Consider the following 18,185-nt stretch of genomic DNA (forward strand, 5'->3'; position numbering starts at 1 on the left):
TAAAATATCTGTGGGATCAAGAATTGGCTGGAAGCACTGGACAAAGCAAAGGCAATTGTTTTCTCCAATGTTCAGGCAGAGATATCGAACATATGTGTTCCACAATTGGCAACTTCCTTATTTTAGTTCTTCTAGTATAACGTGAATGCTGTCACCTTCGAGCAAAGGAAACATTTCACGAATGGATCCTGCCCATCGAGTGCAGAGGAAACACAATAGACAAATCCCAGCTGACCGTTGTTAGCCATTTAAACATTGAAGGACCTTCTCAGCGAAAGTGCAATTAACAATAACATGCACTCCAGCTCTCTGTTTGTCAAATCATTACAACCTTATTTCAAGTACATATTTAAATTACTCACCGAGTTCAGTTTCTGGTTAAGCGTAACTCCTAAGATGGGGGATTCCGTGATTGTAACGACAATGGATATCAGGTGATGAAAGCTAAATTCTTTATTGATGCTTATTGGCTGACGATGTAATGTGATAATGGCAGTTGTTAATTTTTCAGCCCAATCTGGAAATTTTCTAAGTCGTGCTGCATTTGGCCACAGGCAGCTTCACACCCTGCACAAAGAGTTGGATAGAGCTCTCAAAGATAGTGGAATCAAGGGTTATGGAGATAAGGCAGGAAGAGGATACTGATTAGGAATGATCAGCCATGATCATATTGAATGGCGGTGCAGGCTCGAAGGGCTGAATGGCCTACTCCTGCACCTATTGTGTATTGATCAGGGATAGTCAGCATGGATTTATTAGAGGGAGATAAAACTCAACTAAATTAGTTAGGCAGTGTTTTAGAAAAGGTGACTAAGTATATTGATAAGGGTAGTGCAATTAATGTGGTTTACATGGACTTACATTTGACAAGGTCTTACATGGAAGGCTTGTCCAAAAGATAAGAGTCCATGGGATCCAAAGCAACTTGTGAAACTGGATCCAAATTGGCTTAGAAATAGGAGGAAAAGTGCAATGATGGAGAGTTCTTTTCGTAATTGTAAGTCTGTGTTGACCATTATTGTTTGTCATGGTTTATATGTGAATACAGAAGGTATAATTAGTAAGTTTGCATATGACAGGAAAATTAGGGGTATTGTTGATAGTGAGGAGGATGGTCTCTGGCTACAGTCTGATATTGATCAACTGTAAATTGATATTGATCAACTGGTAGTAGAATTTAATCCTGATAAAGTACGAGGTAATGCACTTTAGGAGATCTAATAAAAGAAGGGTATACACAATGGGACCCTAGGGAGTACTGAGGAACAAAGGGACCTTGTTGTACAAGTCCATACATGGCTGAAGGTGTCAGCACTAGTAGACATGGTGGTGAAGAAGACATTCAAGATGCTTGCCTTCATTAGCCAGAGCGCGGGATATAGGAACAAGAAAATCCTGTTGCAACATTATACATCAGTTAGGCCACAGATAGTATTCTATGTGCAGTTCTGGTCTATGGGAAGGACAGGAAAGAATGCAGAGGTTGGACCAGGATGTTGCCTGGCAAGAAAAATCTCAGCTTTGAGGAGAGGTTGGATGGGCTGGGTTTGTTTTCACTGGAGCAAAAGAGACTAAAGGGGAGTCTGATTGATATATACAAAATATGACAGAGTTGATCATGAGAACCCTTTCCCTATTGCAGACATGTTTAATTCTAGAGGGCATAAGTTTAAGGTGAGCAGCAAGTAGTTTAAAATAAATCTAAGAATTTTTTTTCATGCAGAGAATAGTAGATATATGGAATGGGTGCCTAAGAGGGTGGTGGAGGCAGATAATCTTGCAACAATTATGAAGCATCTGCACGAGAACTTAAAATAGAACTTAGGATACAGCATGCAATGGACCAATAGCAGGTAACGGGGATTAGTTAGTTTGGTGTTTGTTGATAAACTTGAAATGGTGGCCCAAAAGGTCTGTTTGTATGCTATAGAGTCCTATAACTAAACTTGATTGGCAGCTTTCTGGTCAACCTCAAATTTGGGAAATTGAAGAAAAAATCAAGAACCATGGTCAACTAAATATAGGCAGAGAAGAAAAAAAGACCCACATATCAATGGACCGAAGAGTCTGTTTCCATGCCATACATCTCTAGGACTCTATAACAAGAGATCAGGACCAAAAATGGCTGTGAAATCTGCTAGGTTTATGAAAACGAAAGTAGCAAGGAAGGGAGAACCAGCAAATGCTGTGAGAAGATTATAGCATGCAGGGTTAGCTAGAAATTATTTTATGTCAAGCAAGGTGACTGATTATGAGGCACAGCATATCAATTCCCTGCATTATTATGGAAATACAAATGTAATGATTGAAATAAGGAATCCGATCATAATCTTGACCTATGTAAGTTCCCATGCTGTGAAATAAAGCAGCTGATTCATATCTAATTACTTGTTCATTTTGCTTCAGGAAAAATTGAGGAATCTGTGCAAGAAGACATGCCTATCTCTTTATACTTTTTGAACTATAATTATTGAGCAAAACCATCATGCTCTGAAAAAAGTCCAGGCTCAGATTGCTTACGGAAATGTAGAGAGTTTCTTTACCAAAAACAACATTTAAGACAAAAACTTAAACTTAATATTACAATTCTATTTTTTTGAAATGTATTGAGGTTATTTGCACAATTTCAATGTAGTCTCTGCACTACCTAAACCATTTCCTGTGCAAAACATTTACAGTCACCTCTCAGCTAGAAATTCACCTCCCTGAATCAACAAAGAATTATCAATTGTCAGCCCACTTCATTTACTCAATACCAGGGATAAAAAGGAAAGACTTGCATTGATAGTTCTGAAAAATCTGCTGAACTCTATCAAAATAGAGACTAAATTACTTCAAAACTTGTTTAATGTAGTGTAGATAAACACAGCGCAAACATCAGTTTTCACATTTGACGCAACTAATGGGAAGTAGAATTCTCTGCTGGTTCAAAGATGGTGCAAAATTAAAAGTTGTTGAACTGTATAGTGCAGAATATTGCTTGCCAAATGCTTTTAAAATTAATTTAGTGTCAGGTTGCCACTTCTGGAAGAGGTCTTCAAATCTAACCACTCTACATAGTCACACACTGCAACCTTACCTCATAGCTTCCACATTGGGATTGTTTTCCCCTTTGAAGAACTGTTTGGATCGATCAGTCCGAACCACATCTTTATCGACAGTGAACTGAATTTTTCGCCAAAATTCTTCCTGCTCCTCTGAAGTCATAGATAATCTGATAAAACAAAATAATGGCTTCAGCCTCAATTCCTGACATTCACAAAGACCACGCCCTTTTCCTGCTGAGTTTATTTTACATAATAGATCCTACTCCAGCTTGTTGTCAGGTGTCTTTTACCTTTGCCTTCCTTCGGAGCTGGTGTAGTGACTGATGTGAGTGAACCTCCCACAATTATGACTGTGCTTTTTGAATTAAAATATCAAAAATAAACAAAGTAATTTCTAAAACATACTTTGAAGTTAAACAATATAAATTATATATTTTGATAATATTAACTGTAGCATGGTGAATGGGCATGATAATTGACAGTACTGTTTTACATAAATGAGGCAAGCCTTCTACTGTACTCGACATTCCCTCAGTTCAATTATATCATAAGACGTCGATTAAAAAGTCACCATCAAAATGAACAGAAAACATACTTGGCACATATACATTTGAAAGCACACTTTGGAAATGTGCTTCAGTGTTTCTGTTCAAATTGTACTCATTCTTAATGCCAGAGTTATAATAGCAGTAGTTAGGATTTGTTTTTTTCCTTTTTTTGCTCCCCCACTTTAATCTAATCATTCTTATTGATTGACACTGATTCCTGTCAAGACTGGGACTTATGAGCAGGCCGTGTTGACATGCTTTTCATTTTCCTTTAGAAATTGAACAATCTTATCTCTATTTACTACTCTGCGGAATGGCTCAACAGAGGCTGTATCTCAAATTAACTACACATGAAAGACTTAGTCCACCTATTTTGTTTTGAAACTCTAAACAAACACTCCATGTATAAGAATTAATGACAAAGAGCCATTTGAAAAGATATTACTGTAGCAAGTTGTGAAACAAAAAAAGCATGCACCTGAGGCTCCACCAGCTAATAATATCCAAACCACTCACTGACCTTCTCTAAAGAACTTGAAGGAAAATTTGTCTATGCTACTGCAGTAAAATGAGTAAATACTGAATTAGCAGTCTGCTTTAATAAATTCTTTTTTCTACTGAAGTCACTCACCATCACCATACTACTGTTGGTAAGTCAAACCTGCCATTGATACTCAAATTTAGAAGTGGAAGTAAAATAATGTGATCATTGTAAATGACTGCAAATCCACATTTTTATTGTTGAAATTTTACTCTTAAGCATGATGTCTTATTCTTCTAAGTATTGAATTTCTGTTGGAGATCAGCAACATTAACATTTTTCTTTTAAATATTTTTCCTTTCTGTTCCTTTGCCTTTCTGTTCCCTTTTTTTCTCTTTTCCTCTGTTTCTTCTCGATCTCCCTTCATGGAATTAACCCTGCTTCTCAGATCTGCATTTATTTCCCAATCTTGAAAGCTGACTGGCTACGGAAATATTCTGTTTGTTGTCCTGCTTACTCAAGTTCCATATTACTTAATTACTATGCCAAGATTGACAATACCTCAGGCACATTTTTTTTAATACACTGTAGTCTGCAAGAGTCAGTCTAATAAATGGCAGAAGTCGACCAAGCTACAGAAAAATCGAGTCTAATGTAGATACTCTATTCCCTTTTCTTCACCTCCTGCCAACTATTTGTTTACAGTTGAAATCCATGATTACAATTGTTTACACATTTCATGCAATTTGCTATATAATTCTCTCTCCATTTCCTTTCCATCATTTGTAATATGTGACAATGGTGTGATGAACCCTTTGCTGTTCTTTATTTTAATCTATATATAAATTGTTTGTGTTTCCTTTCTAAGATTTTTCTTATTATACACATCATTTCCAATTAAAACAACTAAGCCATTACTCCCTTTTAAAAAAACATTGTAATATGCATTATTTAACACATAATCCTATCCATTCTGCCACAATGTTGCTGTTAATAGCCCCCAATGACTTGCTCCAATTCCTTTACTTGGTTGCTGACACTTTATATACTACCCAGTTTTCTTATATTTAGGTTGCAGTTACGTCCACCTGAACTTTACTAATTCAATTCCTTTACAACAGTTCTATTTATCCTTTGTTACAATCATAAGGAAAATGCTAGAAGCTATTATTGAAGAAGTTGTAGTGGGCACAATAAGTTTCAAGTATTCAAATAGGGTCAACATGGTTTTGTGAAAAGGAAATCCTTTAACCAGTCTATTAGAGCTCTTTGAGAAAGTAACATGCTGTGGATAAAGGGGAACTGGTGAATGCAACAGACTTAGATTTCAGAAGGGATTTGGTAAAGTGCCACATCAAATGGTTACAGTGGAAAATAAAAGTTCATTATGTAGGGGGCAGCATCTTCGCATGGACAGAAGAGTAGGTGGCTTACAATAAACAGGCAGTATGCATAACTGGTTGTTTTGGCAAGATATAACAAGTGCTGGGATATTGTAAATTGTTTACAATTGATACAAATGACTTGGGTAAAGACAAAAAGTCTGCCTGCCCCATTTGCTGATGACACAAAAAATTAGGTAAGACAGCAACTTGTGAATACCTTATGAAAAGGCATATGAATGGGCAAGGATTTGGCAAATAGAGTATAATGTGGGAAGAAGTGAAATTTTCCATTTTAATCATGAAGAATAAAAAAAATCCAAAATTTTGAAAGATTGCAAGCTCTGATACACGGTGTGACCTGGTTGTTCTTATGCATGAATCGTAAAAGGCTAAAGTGTAGGTACAGCAGCTAATTAAGAAAGATAATAGAAAATGATCATTTATTGAGAAGAGATCTGAATGCAAAAGTTGAGTAATTATGTTTCAGCTGTACAGAGCATTGATGAGACCCCATCTGGTTAACACCTGGTATGGGAAAGTTATATTATGAGGAAAGGCAGGATAGGCAACACTTTTATCAATTGTGTTATGAAGTTGTAGGTGTGTACTGTAGCTTTAAGAGAGAGTGAAAGCTGGCAAGCCTGTCATATGACTGACTGCAGGCACAGTGTGTGTTGGATAATTTGAAGATGTAACATTTGAAATGAAGCTCAAGTACTGAGCTGTTACACAACAATTCAAATTTAGTCAGTTTAAATTATGCCCCAAGATATTAAAACCCAATCGAATTTGAATTTTACTGTTCTGACAACATCAAAACAATGAGACAATTGATGTTTTGGGGTATAAAAATCAGGCTTTTTGAACAGTTAGCCAGAGAGGCAAACAGCACCAATACAGATTGCCCGCAGACCTGCTCTCTGAAAGGCACCTTTATCTATCAAAGACCTATGAAGCAGAAGACAGAATATACGATGGGAAGATCAACAACTTGATTTTTTTATAAATCTTAATTGGGGATTTTATTGGATCAGAAATTGTTATAGAGTGGGAAGTAGAAATGGAGGCTTATAGTGTAGATAGTTGTTATTTAATATTCTATTGTCTTGGAGTTAAAGAACAAATTGTTGATTTTTTCCTTTAAATAGTGAGATTTGGATAGTTCTTTTTCACTTATACTTTAAGAGATTATGAGGCGATGTGAGCTTTTCTGTGTGTCTGGTTTAAATTAGCAAAAGAGTTTACTCTGTTTCGTAACAATGGGAGTTTAGAAGAGTAAGAGTCAACTTGATTGAATCAAAAAAGATCATTAGAGATCCTAACAAGGAAATTATGGAGAGTGCGCTTCCTCTTATGGAAGAATCAAAAAGCTAGTATTCACTATTTAAGACTAAAGAGTTACCTATTTAAGACAGAGATATGGAGGCCTTTTTTTCTTCACAGTGAGTCAGGAGTCTTTGGTAATCTTTACCTGAAAAGCAGTGGAAGCAGAATCTCTGAATTCTATTAAGGTTGAGCTGGATAGATTATCGGTAAGCAAGGTCTAATCAGGGCTAGGGGTGGGATGTGGATTTCAGGTTATAATCAGATGAGTCATTAATTCATTAAAATTGAAAAGCAGGCTTGAGAGGCAGAAAAGCCTTCTGCCATTCAGGAGAAATTCATCCCAAGGAAAAGAAGCATGATACAGGGAGGATGAGGCAATCATGGCTGACTAGGGAAGTCAGGTATAGCATAAAAGCAAAAGAGAAAGCATTTCATGTGGCGAAGGGCAGTGGGAATCCAGAGGATTGGGAAGCTTACAAAAACCAGCAGAGGGAAACAGAAAAAAATAAAGGAGGGAGAGGATTAAATATGAGGATAAGCTAGCCAGTAATATAAAGGAAAACTGTAAGCGTTTCTTTAGATACATAAAAGGGCAAAAGAGAGGCAAGAGTGGACATTAGGCTGCTGGAAAATGGCCCTGGAGAGATAGTAGTGGGGAACAAGGGAATGTCTGAGGAACTGAATAGTTACTTCATGTCAGCCTCCCCGATGGAAAATGAGTAATATCCCAAACATTCAAGAGAGTGAGGGGACAGAGCTGAGTATGGTGGCATCACCAAGGAGAAAGTGCTCGACAAACCGAGTGGTCTGAAGGTGGATAAATCATCTGCACCGGATGGACGACATCTCAGAGTTCTAAGGGAGATAGCCGAAGAGATAGTGGAGGCGTTATTGGCGATCTTTCAGGAATCAGTAGAATCAAGGAGGGTCCTAGAGGACTGGAAAATTGCTAAAGTCACACCCCTACTTAAAAAGGGAGTAAGGCAAAAGAAGGAAAATTACAGATCGATTAGACTAACCTCAGTTGTGGGTAAGATCCTGGAATCCATTGTGAAGAATGAGATTTCTGAATACTTGGAAGTATGTGGTAAAATAGGGCAAAGTTTGCATTGTTTCATCAAGGGGAGGTCATGCCTGACAAATCTGCCAGAATTCTTTCAAGGAATTAAGGAGTAAGTAAGGCCAAGGAGAGCCAATGGATGTTATCTACCTGGACTTCAAGGAGGCCTTTGAATGGCGGAGCAGACTCAAATGGGCTGAATGGCCTAATTTCTGCTCCTCTCTCTTCTGGTCTTGTGGATCCTTGTTTGTATATTTGTCGCAGTGTATTTTGTATACAGACTGTCAAATTATCCAAGCTTCTTTTGGCCTTGATATTACATTTTAAAAAGAAAACATGCACACATAAATGTCGTTCAGGATTTCAAGATATCTTCAAGTGCTTTGCATCTAATAAAGTACTTTTGAAGTGAAGTTGCAGTTGTAGTGTCAAAACACAGCAGCCAAATTTATCACAGCAAGCTCCCACAAAAATATCATAATCATGTCCAGATAATCTGCTCGTGATGGATTGAAGAATAAATACTGTTCAGAAAAATGAAGAAAAAATGTTTTTCTTTGAAATATGTCTTTTATATTCACCAAAACATTTAGGAAAAGCAACCTACCAGTCTACACTGTCAGTTTGACAGGTGAGTGCAAAGCCATAGTAATATGGTTGGCTCTTAACCACTTTCTGAAAAGGTCTAGCAAATAACTCAGTTGTATCAAAACTGTTACAAGTAACTGTTATCCACACAAAATGCAGTGTTTCAGGCTGGTGGTTCACCACTATGTTATCAAGTTTAATTAAGAATGGGTAATAAATGTAGCCTTGCCAGTAATTCCCACATTCAACATATGAGGAAAAAATCTTGAGAGGGTTTGGCCTTGGTTTAATGACTCATCTGAAAAGGTGTCATCTTCAAGAATGCAGCACACCCTCAGATACTGCAGGAAGGCATTAAAGTTTGTAAATATCAGGTTACTTCTCGACTTATCATCAAGTAGTCAACAGCAGTGTTTTGACTAAATGACCAAGAAGCCAGTCTTGGCCCATGGGTATCAATTCCGAATTACCTTTTTTTTTGAATCTCTTCATATTCTGTACGTTTCTGAATCCGCAGAGATTCTCTTTCTTCTGATGTCGATTCACAACTATAAAATCTTAACAGAAATGGCCAGACTTCTCCACGGATCGTAGGATCAATACCTCCAAAAAATATTGCCTTTGAAGAAAATGTACAACTCTTCAAAATTATCATCCTGCAGTTCTTTTCCAAGAGCAACATCACAGAAAATGTAACCATGAACATTTAGTGGTACTTATATTTAGCTTTCTTGTAGTCTAAAGAAACCTTAAAGACCTTTGATTTTCCTAAGTGAACCAATATATCTTGAGGTGAACCCTATAGAGGTGAGTCCTACCCAACTATGGTACTACAGCTAACAGATTTTGGATTGAATAAATTGTTTCAATACGATCTCATGTGGTTCCCAAAATTCAGGTTTACTACAAATTGTTAACAGAAGTTGATTGTCTGAATTGCAAACAGAAGAGGTGTGAATAAAGGTTAATGATCTATCCTTTTAGCAATAAAATCTATGTAGAGCGTCACTATTCTCCCTTAAGTTGATAATACTAGTAACACAAAACACTTTCAATAGATTGATTTTAAAATGTAAATGAAAGCATGTAGCTCAGATTATTTCTTGTATGGCACAACAAAGTGATCTCAATGTAAGTTGCAAGAAGTTAACTAAACCATTTAGTATGAACAAATCGCTGTAGCTCAAAAACCAAAACATTTCTTTAACAAGTGAACAATAGTATCCCACAGCTTGAAATAGTATCTAGAGGAATTGTGTTCATTAACAAAACTTAGAATGCCCAAATATGACTCAAATTTTCTTAAAAGAAAAAAAAAATCGCTGCTTCAGGTGGATATGAAAGCTTCCATAAAACTATTGAGATGACAAACACACAACTCTTCCTATGTCCTAGCAAACATTCTTCCATCAACCATAACTCAAAAAGTACATCTCCTCAACATTCATTCTATTTCCATATGTAGGATCTGGTGTGCAAAAGGGCAGGTATATTTGCCTATGTACAGATATTTGATATTTTTATCAAAGTACCGGTCAGGTCCATATGTCACCCCCAAAATCCTTCACAGTACTTCTAAAACATAGGGCAGAATTTTATTGGGTTGTCAGGCATCTCACCTACTGGATGGAAAGCCAGTAACACACCTCTGCTGCCTCTTTTTGGGAAGATATAGAAAACACGAACAGAACTATTCAACCCTTGAAACCTGCTCCACCATTCAATACTATCATGGCTGTTCTGGCTTTCTCCCCATACCCTTTGATCCCTTTAGCTCTCAGGACTATATCTATTGCCCTCTGAAAAGCATTCACTGTTTTGGCCTCAACCACCTTCTGTGGCAGAGAATTCCACAGGCTGACCACTCGCTGGGTGAAGAAATTTCTCATCTCAGTATTAAAGTATCCTTTGACGGTGACAGTGGTTCTGGACTCACTGGTCATTGGGAATAGTATGCTTGCGTTTACCCTGTCAGGTTGAGTGAAAATTTCATAGGTTTCCATAAGATGCTACCCCTCACTGGATATAGTCATACCTATCCAGTCTTTCTTTCATCACACATCAGTCCTGCCCTTCCACAAATTAGTTTGGTGCCCACTGCAGTGAATGTGCCAACAATAACTGGGGGTACTTCAATCAAAGTACTTGCCAGCTACGGCTTTAATACCAAATGGTAGCTGGATGTGGTACTAAAGTGGTCTTTAATTGTCTTCTGAAAGGACCAAAGTTGGTAACAGATAGCTATATTTAGGTATCCAGCTATTCTGCCTCATTTTGTGTCCTTCCCACCTCCAACCTCAGCAATGAAAACAGATTCTGTTCCCTTCATCAAGAACAATGAGTCAAAGATAAAGTGGAGCAAATGTTGTAAATCTGAAATAAAAACAAAAAATTCTGTTTAGCAGGTATACTAGCATCCAGGAGAGACAGAGAAGCCAGGTTTCTGTTGTGTTTAGAACACAGAACAGTACAACAAAGGAGCAGGCCCTTCAGCCTACCATTTCTTTGTCAACCATAACACTATTCTAAACTAATCCCAGTTGCCTGCGCACAGTCCGTATCCCTCTATTCCCTGCGTGTTCATCTGTCTGTCTAAGTGCTTTTTTAGCATTGCTATTGTATTTACTTTTACCACTTGCCTGGGAAGTCCACTTCAGGTAACTACCACCCTCTGTGTCAAAAGGTTTCCTCACACATCTTTAAACTTTCCTCCTCTCACCTTAAACGTACACCCGTTAGTGTATGACATTTCCACTCTGGGGAAAAAGACTCAGACCATTCATGCTATCCATGCCTCTCAATTTTATATACTTATATCAAATTATCCTTCAGGCTTAGGGGCTCCAGTGAAAAGGATCCAAGTTTGTCCCACCTCTCCTTAGTTAATAGTCTCCAATCTAGACAACATCCTGGTAAACCTCTTAGCACCCTATCCAAAGCCTCCACTTTCTTCAGCTGGTGACCAGAACTGCACACAATACTCCAAATGCAGGCTAAATTTTTATACAGTTTATATTAGATTAGATTAGATTACTACAGTGTGGAAACAGGTCCATCGGCCTAACAAGTCCACACTGACCCGCCGAAGCGTAACCCACCCAGACCCATTCTCCTACATTCACCTAACACCACAGGCAATTTAGCATGGCCAATTCACCTAACCTGCACATTTTTGGATTGTGGGAGGAAACCGGAGCACCCGGAGGAAACCCACGGAGACACAGGGAGAATGTGCAGATTCCACACACAGAGTCGCCTGAGGCGGGAATTGAACTTGGGTCTACGATGCTGCAAGGCAGCAGTGCTAACCACTGTGCCACCGTGCTGCCCAACATGACTTGCCAACTTTCAACTCAATGCCCCAACCAATGAAGGCAAGCATGCTGTATGCCCTCATTACCACTTTATCCACATACGTTGCCACTTTCAGGGAGCTATAGGCTTGCATCCCTCTGTATATCAATGCTCCTGAGGCTCCTGCCATTTACTGTTCACTTTCCTCTTGCATTTAATCTTCCAAAATGTATTACCTCACACTTGTCTGGATTAAACTCCGTCTGCTATTTCTCCAGCCAACTTTTCAACTGATGCATACCCTGCTATATTCTTTGATAACCTTCCTCACTATCCACAACTCCATCAATGTTCATGTCATGTGCAAACATATTAATCAGACCACCTCAGAGAAGAACACTCATTCACAGCTATATTCAATTTTCTACGACCAAGTCAATCTTACATCCAACTGATCAACTCACTGATAATCCCAAGTGATTTAGCATTTTGGATCAGCCTACAATGAGGAGCCTTGTCAAATGCTTCAGTAAAGTTGGCCAATAACTGCCACCCGACCCTCAATTACTTTTGTCACTTTCTCAAAATATGTAATTGGATTTTCTTAAATAAAGGAATAACACTTCTGGAGTTATTCTCCAGTCTTCCGGGACCTAGCCTGTATTTAGAGAAGATAGAAAGAACTCTGTCAAGAACCCAGCAATCTCCTTCCTCCCTTCCCTCTTTTAGTATCCTGGTAGGCATATAGGGGTTTTGTCCAACAGTTGGAGAACTGGCTGGTAAGCTGTGGCTCAAAGGAATCTAGAAACGTCCACGCACTTGTGTGGCCACTGTCAGGGCTTCCTTTTAATTAATGTCTTTGGTAGTGGAAATTCTGCCTGCCAAGAATTATTGGGCAGAGGCCAGAGGCTAGAAATCCAATGCCCCACCCAGTTTGTCCACAACCTTAACTTGGGAGGTTCTAATGCCACTGGAAGACTGATAAAAGGACTGGATTGTGATTAAGTGGATTAGGCTTTCATGCTTTTGTTACAATGAGTCTCTCTAAATCCAGCCCATAGTTAATACTTCTGCTTGGAGTTATACCTCGTACAAAGGAAGGCTGCACTTGACAGTGTGGTATCAGAAGGCCCTGGGAAAATTGGAATGACAGGAAATCATTGGCTAACCTCTCTGATGGTTGGAGTCATACCTGGCACAAAGATGATTATTATGGTTGTTGCAGGTCACTCATCTCGGTTCCAGAACATTTCTGCAGGAGTTCCTCAGAGCAGTGTCCTAGCCTTAGCCATCTTCATAAATGATCTTCCCTCCATCATAAAGTCAGAAGTGGGGATGCTCGCTCGTGATTGCAAAACTGTTCAGTGCCATTCATGACTTCTCAGATACTGAAACAGCCAATGTCTAACTGCAGCAAAAACTGGACAAAATCCAGATTTGGGCTCGATAGGAACATTCATGCCTCCAAATGCCTGGCAATGACCATCACAATGAGAAAGAATCTAACCATTACCCCATGATATTCAATGGTGTTACCAAAACTGAATCCCCCACTAACAACATCCTGAGAGTTACTATTAACAAGAAACTGAATGGGACTGGCCACGGAACCACTGTGGCCACAAGAGACCAAGCATCCTGCAGTGAGTAACTTACGTCCTCACTCCCCAGAGCCCGTCCACCATCTATACAATGCAAGTCAGATATACCAGCTACAAGGTGCACAACAGAAACTTGCCAAAGCTCTTTGGACATTATTAAAATTAACCACAGTTTTGTTACTTTTGTGTCATACCTGAAACAGGCAAGGCCATTTTTTTTTGAAATTATTAAGAGAATTGTCTTATCTGATTGTGTCTGGGTTTAATTTAAGAATCTCTTAAAATCCAGCAATGAATCATGCCAATCTTGGCATGGACCTCAGCTGTATCCAGGTGCGTCATTATCAAGGCTCCACAGGCAATCCATCTTCTCCAGTCAATATTAATATCTTTTCCTGGCTGGTGCAGAACTCCCAGCTACTATGGAAATTAAATAGTTTTCCAAACAAACCATCACTACAACTATTAGATGCTGATAAAACATTGCAAGGACCAACAATCGTGCATTATGGGACAAATATCAGGGCTGCTTGATAAAAATAATGCTGTATTGAAGGGCCCACCCTTTACTTATTATAAGATTTATCTTATTATAAGATATAAATAATGTTTAGAAAGCCCAGAACAGATCAATATCAGTACAATAAATTTTAAAAAGTCATGCACCTCAGAATCCAGTTAACGTAATTATAATTTTACACTATGAATTATTCACAATTCCTGCTTTAAGTCAAACCATATGGTAATAAAACATTATCAAGCTCAGACTTGGGATAACAAAGAAAAGCCTCGTTCTCTTGCAGTAAGGTGTGCAAGAACATGGTTGATTAATTTCACAGTGGAATGTGGAACACCATATGGTTAGGAATCAGGGACAAGTGCTACAGGACCATCACTAGTTGTAGAAGTGGGGCTCAGAATGAAGATTTGCTGCAAAGATACTAATAAATGGAAGGGTGCACACAGGAATGAAATTTCCACAACAAGAGCAGAGAGCTCTCCAACTACAGGAAGAATATTAGTACTGAATTAGAGGTGATGGATGGGCTTCAGAGCTTTGTCAAATGATATAGGCAAACCCATGCTAATACTATAAACAGGAAAATGTTTAGCAGAAAGGTGCTAAAGTTCCAAAGAGATAAGAGTTTAATTTAATTCAGTAACATTCTTAAAGTTAAGACTTGCAATGGGTAATACTTGGACATATGGAGTACAAGCTTCATTATAAAATTCTATAAAAATTAAATTGACTAATAAAACTGATTATAACAAGACGTTACAGCTGAATGTCTCCATTCATATACATTTCTCATCTGCAACAGTCATTCAAAAGGCATATACAATAAATGAATGCAGAGGTTCATTTATTAAAATGTTAAAAGATATACAATTTAATTTTTAACTAGAACAATCCTGTACTTTTCCTTAATATTTGCTCCAGCAGAACCAGGGTGAGAGGATGGGTAGAAAACTGCAGACTTTTCCACAGTCTTTCTCTGCCAATGTTCATTTGTGGCCAGCTGGTATGATATAGGAGAGCTAGATTGTGATACAAGGCACAGCCAAATTTTCCTGCTTCCTTTCAACAAGGCACCTCATTTCTGCGCTGTGTCCAATGATAAAGCCAAGATCAGGAGCTAGTTGCCTGGAGGAACATAACTCATGGCTAAGTTTCAAAAATCTTCCAGGCCATGGGCATAATGTGCTAAAGATGTTACACTGCTGAATTGTTCAGTTATTCTTGATTTGAAATAAAATATTTAAGCTGACTTTAGAGTAAATGTGAAACCCTAAGTTTTGGCAATTTTCAAATAGAAATACAATTCAGAAGGGGATTTTTTTTTAGAAAAGCAGAGTAGAATAAGAATTAATGTTTTCTTTATTTCAATAAACTACATTGAGGAAGCACAAATAGGTAAAAATTATTTATGAATAACCTCTGCATACAGGCAATGTATTTACATGAATACATTCTTTACTAGCTTTAGTGTGTAGACTTCACCTTCTAATCAAACTTCTACTCTATACTCCAATATAATATTGGTTGAACAATGGGCTATTAACACCAAATCAGGAAACTTAGTTTATTTTCCAAGTCACGTGCATTATAGATTTTACTTTCCCTACATGGATAGAGATACAAAAAAAATGAGAGAATGAAAGAACACAGTATGGATGTGCAAACAGGGGGACAGAAAAGCATGAACAAGATTTGGGATGTGTATGTAAAAGAGAGAGTGATAGAAAATAAAACAGTAAGAGCACAAATGGAAGGGGTCAATAAGAAACCTGCTCCAAGGACTGTCAGATATGCCATTCAAGGGGCTGATAGTAGGTCTTCAAGATAGTTTTTGATGACCATTCCTGTATTTCCATGGTAGGGCTATTGAATTCACCACACTGAGAATTCTGAAGCATCATCGATTCGTGGACGGATAGAATTTCTCTTTTTTGTTGCCCAGAATGAGCTCAGTTAACCAGCTTTTGATATCTCTGCAGTTATCTCAAAACTCTTTCTAGACCCCCTTTTCACAAAATTAATGCTACTGCCTAACTTTCTTTGGAGAGGACTCCTAAGAATGCACAGTAGTATTTTCTCTTCTCCTTTCATGAAAGACTCGACTTCCAATGGTCAATTCCAAAAATCAAGACTTGTCACTGGGAACGCATTGGCAAGATCTTTAAAACACAATCCGTTGGCTAGTGCTACAGAATGCTAAATAATTAAGCAGCTCTCAAACCTTGCGGAGTTTATATTCCTCTTCCACCTGACCAGCATCATTCAGATGGTTTAACCATGTAGTGACATCTAACCGCTTATACATATTCTCTTCTGGGTGAATCTCCGATGATGGCAAATTAGGGCGTTTTATTGAGAACTGCATGCAAGCCTTTACATCAGACACCTGGAGGGGATGACAGATACAAGTTATAAGCTGTAAAATTGCAGTTACATCTTTTAATAGGTGCATAGCTTGATACAGAAGAAAAACGCAGTGGTTTCACTGATCCCTTGGAATAAGATGCATGAAGTTTTTTTAAAAATCTGTTGCATAACACAGCAATGAACAAAACAAGCCAGAGTTTCCCATTTGTAATTCAACATGGCTAGTGAATCCTGCTTCAGAGCAATTGAACTGGAGTCTAGCCGAATGGATTTTGTGGCTTTTGGATATGATACTAATTATTTTGGGTTTTTACTTGTTTTCTGTAATGTCACTCAGTCTGACAAACAAATCTCAAGTCTATCACCATCAGAAACATATCCTTTTTGCCCAGTACATAGTCATATGCCAAGGACTGTTGCAAAGACTGCGTAATGAAATTTCTTGGCTCCACTGGATACTATAATCCCATATGTGCGTCCAGCAGTGTTTCTCCCTGTAGAATTATAAACTCTAATATAGGTCGTTCTGTCATAATGTGACGAGTGTGTTCCTCTGCAACCCCACGCTGTACGGGAGCACTACAGAAAATTGCTTTACCCGTTCAGTTTGCATTATCCAAACAGCATCCACAATTCATCAAGCACGTTATCGCTGATTTGTGTTAATGAAATGCGCATTATACCAGAACAACTTGTGTTATGATGGGGAAGGCCAGTTAGCTCAGCTGGCTGGATAGTTAACATGTAGATTAGATTAGTGCCAATAACAAAGGGGTTGATTTCCATTCTGGCTGAGGTAAATCAGAAGTGGCTTCCTCATGTTACTTGTAAGAAAGTTCATGGTAATTTGCCAAGGTGTGATAAAACTGAGGACTTGTCTTTGGTTAGAAATTCAAGAAGAATGAGATGAAGGCAATAATAACCAACATCTGGCTTTCTTTTGCATGTGATATACAAATGAACAGATATAGATATCACAAAATATATTTCATAATGTTTCCAAAACCAAAGCATGAAACCCTCTCCTTAATAACAGAATAATTTTATTTCAAAGATCAGTAGCTATCTAGACCATGTTGGCCTTAAACTTGAGCTCCATCTCCTTGGTGACCTCTTCACTCCTAATGCTATTGAGATCTGAAATTGAATCGTCAAACTTAGTCACTCCTTTTTAGGCTGCAAGGTAGCAAACTGTCGTCTCTAATACATCAACTCATTTTAGCATCATGAATGTCAATGTCTAGATGGTATTAAAATTCATATGGCTAGCACTATGCAATCCTGCCAGCCTCCGTTGGTCTCAGCCATGCCAAATTGTGATATCACTAAAGAGAAGTTAAAAGCTTCAAAATGCTTTTTTAGGAAATGGGAGAAGACTTAAAGACAAAAATTGGCAGGGAGGCATATTGACAATGGGTCAATATTAAATATTTTTCATAAAAGCAAACAACATCCATGGCTGCCGTTTCTGGCTGGACATACACCTGGTGGTTTCACAACAGGACTGGTCACTCCCAACCTTCCCGATTGGTCAGCCTTCCAATCCCATAATCAATATTTTTACAATTTATAAGTGCAAGCGGCAAAAGAAAATAATTTATTTTATTTTTAAATTCCCCAAGCTTTCTCTTGAGTTCATTACAGCTGTGCACCAGAAATTAATCTTCTAATTACTGGAGACTGCACATCACATCTCTGTGCAACATGTTCAGAATATCACAGTTTTCTGTTAAAATTGAATAATATTTTGTGTAGCAATATCAACAGGATAGGCTTTCCTGCTACTTGTAGCGTTCCACATCCAACTGCAGATTGCCAATCTGCCTTTGCTAATTTAACAGTCAACTGATCAGCTATAAGATGTACAGAAATGTGCTGTCTCAGTGGCCGGATTTGCCTGTTAATATAGACACAGAAATTAAGCTTGATTTGATTTGTGTGATGGTGTTCCTATACTACTTTCTTTCA

At 38.1% G+C, this 18,185-nt stretch overlaps 1 protein-coding gene across 4 annotated transcripts in view; it reads right to left on the reverse strand.

The window, feature by feature from the left end:
• The window catches only part of tbc1d16 (TBC1 domain family, member 16), a 134,757-nt gene that overhangs the window by 49,050 nt on the left and 67,522 nt on the right, over positions 1-18,185 (reverse strand). For all 4 annotated transcript variants that reach the window (XM_043714803.1, XM_043714802.1, XM_043714800.1 and 1 more), the window contains 3 exons: positions 16,072-16,236; positions 8,906-9,054; positions 3,080-3,214 (listed from right to left, as the gene is read on the reverse strand). In XM_043714803.1, coding sequence (XP_043570738.1) covers positions 3,080-3,214; positions 8,906-9,054; positions 16,072-16,236 — 449 coding nt within the window. The remainder of the gene's footprint in view (positions 1-3,079; positions 3,215-8,905; positions 9,055-16,071; positions 16,237-18,185) is intronic.

This window comes from Chiloscyllium plagiosum, chromosome 24 (genome assembly GCF_004010195.1).
Source record: "Chiloscyllium plagiosum isolate BGI_BamShark_2017 chromosome 24, ASM401019v2, whole genome shotgun sequence".
Classification (NCBI taxonomy): Eukaryota; Metazoa; Chordata; class Chondrichthyes; order Orectolobiformes; family Hemiscylliidae; genus Chiloscyllium; species Chiloscyllium plagiosum.